This window comes from Acipenser ruthenus, chromosome 26, assembly GCF_902713425.1.
Source record: "Acipenser ruthenus chromosome 26, fAciRut3.2 maternal haplotype, whole genome shotgun sequence".
In the NCBI taxonomy this organism is placed as follows: domain Eukaryota; kingdom Metazoa; phylum Chordata; class Actinopteri; order Acipenseriformes; family Acipenseridae; genus Acipenser; species Acipenser ruthenus.
Window position 1 is genome coordinate 3,417,597 of NC_081214.1, and position 10,634 is coordinate 3,428,230.

Sequence of the window (10,634 nt, forward strand, 5' to 3'; positions counted from 1 at the left end):
ACACAGTTACAGAGGCAACAAGGGTAAACTATGAGGGCCTCTTTATCTCCATGTGAGGGATGCTTTTAAATCTTGATCCTTGGATTACTTGCAGGTTTTCTCTTTAATACGTCAAGACCTGTTTTTTTTTACAGGGCACTTTCATGTAAAACCATCCCTCTCAGTTTGCTATTAACTTGGACTGAAACCTGCTGGATCAGTGAAATCAGTAGAAACTGTGTCTGGAATTACAGAATGTTACTGGACTGCACTCCCCCGTGTAGTGCCTCTTACGATCTCTCTCCCTTGTTCCTCTCTCTCTCCCTCTCTCTTCCTCTCTCTCTCTCTCTCTCTCTCTCTCTCTCTCTCTCTCTCTCTCTCGCTCTCTCTGGCCTCTGTTGTATCTTCTAGTTTAAAGGCCAGGAAACAAAAGGTCAACATTTTAGCAAGCAACAGGTTGTCTATATTACCTGTATAGCAACTCTATGCCTCATTGGTTTATTGTGGTAAATTTGCTAAATCTCAGTTTGTTCCCACATTCAGTCTCATTCTGTCAGCAAAGTCAAGGTGGGTTGACAGGACAGTGGTAAGGGGCTGCTATTATCTTTACCAAATCATCTACAATAGCTACAACAATAAGGCACGAAACCAACAAGCAGAGAAGAACCTGAAGCATATATTGAAGCAACTGCAAATCAAGGTCAATGTGTTAGCTCTAGAAACAAAAACAGTTGTTATCTTGGGAGGATGTTTTTGCCTCCTGTGTAGTTTTGTCAGGAACAAAGAGCTCAGGATTGGCCTAACAAAGAGCTCCCTGTGACAGTCACAGTTCCTTTTCAAAATGCTCAACAAAGGAGAGAAATGTTACGATATAAAGGGATTCTGTTTTTGGTTCACTTTTTTTATTTTCTTTAGCTTATCTGTCATTTCTTCACATCATGTTCAGGATGAGTCAGCCTGACATTTCCGAAGCTTGGTCAAACTACTGGCTAGTGTCTTCAGGAGTTTGAAATTGCAGCATACCTGTGATTCTGTAAAGCTTTTGCAAGGATTAACACTTTCTCAAAGACTGCTTGTGATATTCCCCTTATCAGAAGAGGCGTGGCGTGCTGTGGTTTTGTAATTTCTCTTGTGTCATCTTCCTTTGTAAAATAGCATTGCCCTCCCCTAATTCTCAGGTTAATGTTTAATACTCTCCCTGCTCTCTATATAGCTTCCTCGCTGCTTTACTGTCTTTGATTTCGACTTTACGGAATCTGCTTTACAAGCCAAGTTTTTTTTTTTTTCAATCAACTTCTTTTATTTGTATTTATTTTTCTATTTACTCAATACAATCATGGGTTCCTTTTGTAGCTGGGTTTGGGCGTACCGGAATTATTTGATCATCTTCCTCATCCCACTTTTGCTGTTGCCGCTACCTCTGGCAATTCCAACAAAGGTGAGATTTTTGTTTGAATAAAAGAATACATCATTGGAGAGTGGTATCTTTCACATAGACACAATCCTGATTTCCTTGTCTGTTAAAGCTTCTTAAGGGTAAAGTTATCCGAAACTCTGGACCAATGAATTCAAGGACTGTCAAGAATATTGTCTTCTTCTTAGTATGAGTATCTTTATCACGGGTCCACTTTCCTTGTGATGATGGCTTTTTGGTTCTTGTACTTTTATTTATATGATTAGATCATATATGCTTCCTGGTACCTAATAACTTCCTGTGCTGTAGGTATGAAATCAGATAGACTAAGGGAGAGAAACTGTCTTATAGCTAGGAAGTGATCAGGTTCTGGGATGCAACAGCAACTTTGAGTTCTTTAGTGTTTCAAATACCTGCTCATCACAAAATGCAAAGAATATGCAAATCATGAAACAGAAGGGATAATGCTCCTTTAAGCATTAGGGCCATTCCAGATCTGTGTACATTTATTGGTAAAATACTAACAATACATTATGTACTCCTTTTAAAGTAATTGAAATCCTAATGACAAAGGTTAAGCCAATATTTAGGAAATAATCACCCATGAGAACAAACATGCAGTGACATAAATATGGAAAAAAAAAAACGAGTTTAATAAAGTGCAATGAAAGATGAGCTTCTGTGAGCTCCTTGTCTTAAGCCACTTTGTATGACCTGCTGCTTACGTTCATGTTACACAGATTACAACATTGGTGCAAACACTAATTAACAGCGCTGAATGCACAGACTGCAATGGTAGCTATGATATCCCTGATCTCAGAATACTGACATGTCGACACAAAAGCTGTAACTGCTGCTGACTCATTATGGGTTACTATGCTTGGGCTAGCAGGTAGATTTGGACTAGTTAATATTATGCCTGGCTAACAACCCACTATCTGCCCTCTATTAAAGTCTGACAGATATGGTATTTTTCCTACAACCTGTATTTCCTAAACAGTATTTTACACTCAATTTGATTCTCGGGATCCGAAGGGATACATGGTCATGGTCTAAACAGTAGCGCATAACCCAACACCTCTTTAACTCTCTCTATACAGCATAAGAGAAATGAGGTCTGTCAAAAAGGCAGGCTTATACATTCTAAGGCGGTGGTTTTAAGATCTACTGCTGTTTAGACGGCTGGGTTTTTGGAAAGCAGGAATCATGCTGTCCCTTAATTAAAAATAAAAAAGAATCATAATTATAATAAAAATAATTTATCCCACTTTTCATTTATGTATTTGGTTTAAAAAAAAAAAAAAAACAGTCTTGTGTTTCAAACCAAGCAAACAAGACAAGAGTTCTCTGCCAATCTGGATTCTAAAGCTTAGTGATTCTAGAGTGCCCTCTTCAGCCCTGTGCTGTGCAACATCCCTGGGAACGCATTCAGCATTTTTTTAGAGACTTTCTTATCACGATAAACGCTGCAGCTTTCGTTTTAGAAAATAATTAAATTGATACTAAACTCCTCCCACCATTGCACATGTTTTACATATGTCATAAGAGCTATTTCTGATGACAGAGAAGATGTCCCCACTCCCTTCACACTCAACACAACAGGGTGGAGGCTGACCGGGTTTTTTGTTTCAATATGTATTTCATGTAGATGAGCATTTCTCTAGTAGCTGGACAGCCCAGCTGGGTGTACAGTACCTGTGGTCATCACTATACACCCACACCTTGTGGATGTGAATTTCTGCCACGCTGTGAACTTGCAAACGTGTAAAATGTTCAGTAAATAAAGAGCGTAACCACTGCCTCGTGTCTCCTGTGTTTGTAGGAGGCGTACTGCGGCTACGCCATCGGCCTCATGGCTCTGTACTGGTGCACTGAGGCTCTCCCCCTGGCTGTCACCGCACTCCTGCCCGTCGTGCTCTTTCCAATGATGGGCATCATGGAATCGGGAGATGTAAGGATGCATCCGAGACAGCAACCCAGCTCGAAATCCAGGGAAATGCCCACAGCCTGTGACGTACCCCAGAGACCGCAGGCTTACTAGGTGTCACGATATGATATGTATCGCGATATGATATGTACGTATCGCGATACATGTGACGGGCTACTTGCATGACGCATAGTAAGATCAAATGGTCGTGTTATGAGTTAAAAAAAACTAATGAAATGAGAAAGTATGTATTCATACCAACTGTAAAACATGCTTCTCCTTCGTTCAAGAACCATTCGGGGGAACGTCAGTGATCTCTGTTGTGCTTTTGGTCTTGCATCACAATACAAACGATGCAAACCTCAATTACAATATGATGTTTCTTGTAAAGAAAGCCCCAATTCATTATCACATCCCTAAGGCTTACTGTATAATCGCACACTCCTTTGGGTTCATATTTGCTCATCCACCTGCGTGTGAGCAAATACAAGACGTGGTGGATGTTTATGCTTTTACTGAACAGCATGGCGGTAAATTGGGAATGCAGAACTAATTAACAAAACCAACGCCTTTTACTGTACAGTAGGTTTATCACTCTACTAAAGTAATTCCCCATGCACTTATCTCACACACTGGACTACTGTGAGATGTAGCTAATTAGGTTGCAGTAAAGCCTGAAATTGCCTAAACTGGCGTGCAACGGTAGTCTGATGTGTCATCCTGGTTAACCATTGCCGTTCAGTGAAATTTACTGAGAGATTCGTTTACATTTCTGGCCATGAACTCCAGTTGCTAGTAACTTCCAAGGGAAGCCTGATTGCCCTGTGTGTGTGTTCGTTTTGTGTCTGCAGGTGTGTATGCAGTACCTGAAGGACACCAACATGCTGTTTCTGGGGGGCCTGCTGGTGGCCATCGGTGTGGAGCAGTGGAACCTGCACAAGCGCATTGCCCTGCGAGTGCTGACCATCGTGGGAGTCAAACCGGCTCTGTAAGCAGCCAGTCCCATGAGAGAGTTACAGCAGCATTCACTCTGCGATCTGACCTACGCCTTCAAGCTACCTTTTATTTCTGTTTTTAAATCGAATTTGACACGTAACGTTGTTCTTGAAGCGATGAGGAACTGATCTAGATCTAATGCGGTGAGGATAGTCAGTGGGGTGTGGCTGCCCGATCAGACAGAGAGCATCCTAATTAACCTGATATATAATATCGCCCAGGGATGAAAATTAAAATCCTGTTGCATAGCAGTTTGATCCATTCCTGGTTTTACTATGAGTTTAATAAGACACACCCGAGCTTGTTACCTATACACTGAGGTTAATCAAGCTCTTAGTACAACCTGGACTGGGTGAAACTGCTATCCAGTAGGAGTCTTATTTCCATCCCTGTCCTCTATGATGCCTGAGTTATCCACAACTTGATGCCACAAATTGAATAAAAAAGAATTGTGAAAACTTGAAAATACAGAGTCCATTTACATTATATCACCTATTAAGTTTTACAGCCTTGCGTTCGGTGGCGTTCAGGACAGCTTGGTTGTCCACAGTAAGACGTAATTTTGATGCTTGTGTTCTTGGTGGCAGGCTGATGATGGGCTTCATGGGGACCACGGCCTTCCTCTCCATGTGGATCAGCAACACGGCCACCACCGCCATGATGGTGCCCATCGCCCAGGCCGTGCTGGAGCAGCTGGACTCCAGCGAGGCTGAGGCTGACCAGCTGGAGATCGACAACGGCCAGATGAACAGCGGCTACGAGCCCGATGAGAAACCGGCGAAGAGCGAGGAGGCGAAAGACAGACCCGGTACGTTACAGACCTTATAGGAGTTACCGGAGCATTTTGTTCAAAGAACGTCGACGTGAATAAACCCGTGCTTCTGTTCAAAAAGGCAATGGCCACGTGATGAGCATTGAGGAGGGAGAGGGTTTGGCAGAAGAGAGGAGACAGATTCGCAAGGAGAAGTACATCAACCTGTCCAAAGGGATGAGCCTGAGTGTGTGCTACGCAGCCAGCATCGGAGGCACTGCCACCCTAACAGGCACCACGCCAAACCTCATCCTCAAGGGACAGATCGACGAGTAAGTGCAATCAAGTCCTTGTTTTTTTTATTATTTTAAATATATACTACCAAATATTAATGTGTGGGGGTTGAATACTTATGCAAGCAAGATATTTCAGTTTTTTATTTTTCTTAAAAATATTTCCCAACATAAAACCAATGTCACCTTAAAATAATTGATTTTGAGTTTCAGTGTTTTAAAATAAAATATGAAGCAGAACGAAATTTCAATGTACCATTTGTAATTCAGTAATATGAGAGAATTTGTCAGGGGTCTGAATACTTTTGCAAGGCACTGTATGTGTGTGTGTGTGTGTGTGTAGTATGTATAGCATGAGTGCTGTGAATATATACAACTGTCAAAACTGGTGGATTCCTTTATAAATAGGGATTTATATCAAAATATGAAAAATGCAGTTGATGTTTGACTTTTGTGTGATTTCTCCGGTGCAGAGTGATTGATAGACTGTAGCCCCAGTTTGTTATTCATCCTCAGCCTCTCCTGGCCCTCGCTGAGCTCCGGGGAGGAGCGGTGCACTGCGATGCACAACACCTTCTCGTTATCTGTCTTGTTCTTTCTGCAGGCTCTTCCCAGCTAACGGAGACGTGGTCAACTTTGCCACCTGGTTTGGATTCGCCTTCCCCAATATGATGCTCATGCTGGTTCTGGCTTGGTTCTGGCTGCAGTTCATGTTTATGGGCTTCAAGTAGGGCTTGCATTTTATAATTCAGTCATTCATTTTCAGTTACGCTTTAGAGAACTGTTATCTGTTTTACATGAACTATTTAATAATATCTAGAGGTGATTTCATGTGATTGATTCTAATGATCATCTGCAACTGTTAAGCTGTTTATAGGATAATTAATAACATGTCTTAAAGGTTCTATAGAACTGCTTATAATGGATCTGTAAAGTGTTACCAACATTTTCCTTGCTATTGCTCTGAATTGAAACACATGCTTGCACGTCTTGTCAGCTCTGATTCGGATTGTGTTCCCATCCTGCAGCTTCAAGGAGACGTTTGGCTGCGGAGGGCAAGTTTCGGAGAAGGACCGTAAAGCCAGCCAGGTGATCAAGGACGAGCTCAAGAAGCTGGGCTCCATGACCTTCGCTGAGGGAGGCATCCTCACCGTGTTCGTGCTGCTGGTGGTGCTGTGGTTCACTCGCGAGCCGGGCTTCATGCCAGGCTGGGCCACCGTCCTCTTCAACAAGGACGGCAAGCAGTGAGTCAGACGCCACCTTCCCAGTGCGGAATGATGCACGATGACATTGGTGCCTGGATTTTGTATCGCCACCATTGATGACATTTTGTAACTGTGGTTTTGTTGGATTTAACCAAACATGGTGTGAAATGTGTTCTTTAAAATTGAAGCAATGGACTTTACTAACTGGCACATTCTTATTCTAATAAATAGAGATGAATAACAGCTTGAAGGGGAGAACTGTGCTTGGCAGTGTATGGCATGTCTCAAGTGACCAGTTTGTATGGATGTACACTGTAGTTGCAGTGCAGCGATTGGTGCAACTGATGGCTGTTTTGGTGCAACTGATGGCTGTTTCTGTGTGGCAGGTTTGTGACGGACGGGACGGTGGCTATCTTCATGGCTCTGGTGCTGTTTGTTATCCCCTCCAAACTGCCAAGTTGTTTCTGTTCGGGAGGCGGAAGAGAGGGAGGTAAGGAAGGACACTTCTGCAGATTTAAAGAAGCATTGTGAATCGCATCAGAATCGAGCACATTCCTAGATTCTCCATGTTAACCTGAGATGTGATCACGCACAGTGGAATGCCAGAGTTTGCACGCAGATTTCAGATCAGCTTGTGTTGTACCAAGATAACACAGAACTTCATAGTTCACATTCATGTGTGTGTTTGCTCCATCTTTCCAGAGGAGAGCCAGAAGATAAAGGCCCCGAAGGCTCTGCTGGACTGGGATACGGTTCACCAGAAGATGCCCTGGAACATCTTGCTGCTCCTGGGAGGAGGGTTTGCCCTGGCTAAGGGCAGCGAGGTAAACCCAGTGACTCACAGAGGCGTCACATTTCAGAACCATGCAGAAGTCATCCATGCTTTCTGCTTCTGCACTCCCCAGTTTTAGACAGATCTGTGTGTGATAACCAATGCTTTAAAATCAATTTTCATACCTTTGGCTAACTTTATTAACATCATCGCTGTCCACCTCCCTTTCATAGAAGCATGTGAATTTTCAGCTAATGCGCTGCATTAGTAGCATAAAAAACACAAGTAAAGAAGTAATGGATTTTCAAAACCAGAAAGAAAGGGGAGGCAGTGATAATGTTGCTATTGTTCATAAGAGGTGAGAATATTTTAAAGCATTGGCTTGCACTTTTTTAAGTCAAATGTGACAGGAGTCGATTTACATTTTGTTTTTGTTATGTGAATCTTATTTTTTTACCAGTACCCGATTCTTTGCCATCTGAGTGTGTAGCTCTTCTCTCCCTCTGGCTGCAGGCGTCTGGTTTGTCTGTGTGGATGGGTCACGAGCTGGCGCCCCTGCAAAGTATCCCTCCCGCTGCAATTGCTGTGCTGCTCTGCCTCCTAGTGGCCACCTTCACAGAGTGCTCCAGCAACGTGGCCACCACCACCCTCTTCCTGCCCATTCTGGCATCCATGGTAACCAGCACTCTCTTTCACTTCTCTCCCAGTAGTTAGGCATTCAAAGTTTTTTTTTTTAAAGGGATGGATTTACTTATTTTTTTTCTGACATGCTATGGTTGCAGTATTTTTTTTCTTCTTTCTTTAAAAAAGGAGAGTTCTCACAGAAGTCGTTTTACATATATATAATTTTACAGCACTGGTGAATCGCCCTGGATTGCATCAATCACCTATTAGTGGTTACCCTGGGATTAGCCTCAAAAATAGTTGTGGAAATCCAATGGAATTCCTTGGGGCTTTAAATTACTCTAAGGAAAATCTAGCTGTGGTATGAGTTGTTCCGATCAACCCCTTTGTATAATCAATAGTCAGTAACGCTGACCAGTGCTGTTGTGTGTGCTTGGTGTTTCCAGGCCCAGGAGATTGAACTCCACCCTCTGTACATCATGCTGCCCTGCACACTCTGCGCCTCCCTGGCCTTCATGCTTCCTGTCGCCACCCCTCCCAACGCCATCGTCTTCTCATACGGGAATCTGAAAGTCGTGGACATGGTGAGTCCCTGCCCCCGCTCTGTCCACTACAGCACAGCGACTGCCGCTTTCAAAAAGGCCGTTGGCTGATGTGCCTGTTTCTCAGAAGGTTTCGGAAAGACCTGTTTAATAATCTTCAGGGTAGTATAGCGGTCAAAGCTGTTCCAGGTTTTGTAAGAAACATTTTCCTTGAATGTTGAGAGTAAACAGCTTTGTATGTCTGCAGGCGAAAACTGGATTCATGCTGAACATTATAGGCGTGCTGTCCATCACACTGGCCCTCAACACCTGGGGAACGGTCATATTCCAGCTGGACACATTCCCATCGTGGGCAAACACCACCAGAGGCCCTCCCTAAACCCACAGACAGCGAGAGAGGAGATGGGACGGGACCCTGAGCTCAGCTCTGACCTCCACAGTCATCATCACTGTGGGCGAGGGGCAGAGCACTGGACATGGAGGGAGTTAGCACTCTGACATTCTCACAACTGGCTTTTATATGTGTTGAAAAATGTCTTTCTGTTCAACTCCACTTTGCTCTATCCAGCTGTCATCCCCACCATCTGGCTTTTAAAAGAGAGCTAAAGTAAGAGAGAAATAGAGCAATTAAACAGGTCCTTTTAATTGTTTAGAAGATGGGCTTACCCACTTTCCTTGACTGTAAAATGGTCTGTCTTTGCACAGACTACAATCTTTTTTTCTGTTTATTTTTTATTATACATTGTGTAGATGTGTGTTGTGTTGATCCTGAAAAAAAGACACAAAAACTGTAGCAGTAAACAAAGAGGAGCATTGCTTTTTAATGTCATCTAAAGTCTTTTAAGCGAGTCGCTCAGATGTTTCACTTTTTAATGTCACTATATCCAACACTCCAAGCAAGATTAATAATAGCACATGCTGCAGTCTCAAGTTTAATGTATTCCTTTGAAAGTCCCACTCAGTGTTAATTCGTATTTTTCCCCAAATCAAATATTGCTTGACATTAGTTCCATTGATTTGCATTAATTTATTTTTCTACAAAATACCTCATTGTATCACCATAAACCCATTGGTCCTGCCGAAAGCTAATTCAGTTTCATTTATATATATTTTTGGATGTGTCTTCGAAGGACTGGGCTGTTTTATTTAAGATAAACTCTTCTGTTATTTTGTAATAATATTTTTTTTGGTTTCATTTAACTTTTGAAAAGTGATCTGTTCTTACTGTTGAGTTGTTTTTTTTTTTTTGTAAATGCAAAAACACAAAAAACTGTAGTTACAGGAAGTGTGATCACAGCATGGATTTTCTGACCTGGCGAAATGAAACCAGTCATGCCTTTAATACCCGCGCACATACTGGTCAAGCTGTCGTTAAGCTAAAGCAGCAGAGGATTTGATCCCGCCTGTTCCGTTTTATTATAAAATCGAAATAAAGGATTTGCTTTAGCGCAGCTGGTCGGCTCGTGGGATTCCCAAGTTTACTCAAGGCCTTGAGCCTCTGGACACAGTTAATGGTTTGTTATAGAATGTAATCTACCGTCCTTTCATTTATTAAGAAATATTGAAATAAATGTTCAGTACTATCACATTTTGGGTTTCAAGTCTTTTACATTGTACGCTGTGTGTGTGTGTGTGTTCCTCTCAGAAAAAATACAGTACAGCTTTCATTGTACATGTTATGTTCAGAGTCATTAGAAACGGTGTAGCTTAAATACAATGCAGTTTCCCTGTCAACTGGACCTATGAAGCGAATTAAAAGCAATCTCTAATTTGAATGGAAAGCATTGTGCAAGCACGTTAAAAGAACATACAGCAGGTGACCATGCACTTTTTCCCTGCCCCTCTGGCGCCCACTGCTGTAACAACCAAGCACAGCAGTATTGCAATTAATCACCAAAGTGAGTATTCAGACTCGCTATATCCATGGAACATCTGCCAAAAATATATCATGCTAAGGCATGTAGGGCTAAGGTTACATTAATAGCTATTTTAATTGTATAAGCTTCAGCTAATTGCACTAATCTGCAACGCTGTAAATCCTTCTGCTTCTTGGCACCATTGGTGGTTTTTAAAATATGGATAGATACATTTTTTTCTATTAACAGTATAGCAAGAAAACAGCAATATCCTT

General features: G+C 42.2%; 1 protein-coding gene across 1 annotated transcript; it reads left to right on the plus strand.

Moving 5' to 3' along the window:
* The first annotated feature begins 1,225 nt into the window (after positions 1 to 1,225).
* LOC117963275 (solute carrier family 13 member 2-like) lies at positions 1,226 to 10,091 on the plus strand. The gene is made up of 12 exons (XM_034902640.2): positions 1,226 to 1,417; positions 3,216 to 3,344; positions 4,172 to 4,308; positions 4,904 to 5,124; positions 5,210 to 5,399; positions 5,965 to 6,087; positions 6,389 to 6,604; positions 6,952 to 7,055; positions 7,268 to 7,389; positions 7,851 to 8,012; positions 8,408 to 8,545; positions 8,751 to 10,091. The coding sequence occupies exons 1-12, from the start codon at positions 1,316 to 1,318 to the stop codon at positions 8,880 to 8,882; spliced, it is 1,776 nt and encodes a 591-aa protein (XP_034758531.2). The 5' UTR covers positions 1,226 to 1,315; the 3' UTR covers positions 8,883 to 10,091.
* The last annotated feature ends 543 nt before the right edge of the window (positions 10,092 to 10,634 follow it).

What these genes read in the sequence shown, in the direction of transcription:
- LOC117963275 (XM_034902640.2), top strand. Translation starts at nt 1,316, where the DNA reads ATGGGTTCCTTTTGTAGCTGGGTTTGGGCGTACCGGAATTATTTGATC. An exon ending in GGGAGGCGGAAGAGAGGGAG is followed by an intron (nt 7,056 to 7,267) that starts GTAAGGAAGGAC and finishes CCATCTTTCCAG; the next exon opens with AGGAGAGCCAGAAGATAAAG. An exon ending in ATCTGAAAGTCGTGGACATG is followed by an intron (nt 8,546 to 8,750) that starts GTGAGTCCCTGC and finishes GTATGTCTGCAG; the next exon opens with GCGAAAACTGGATTCATGCT.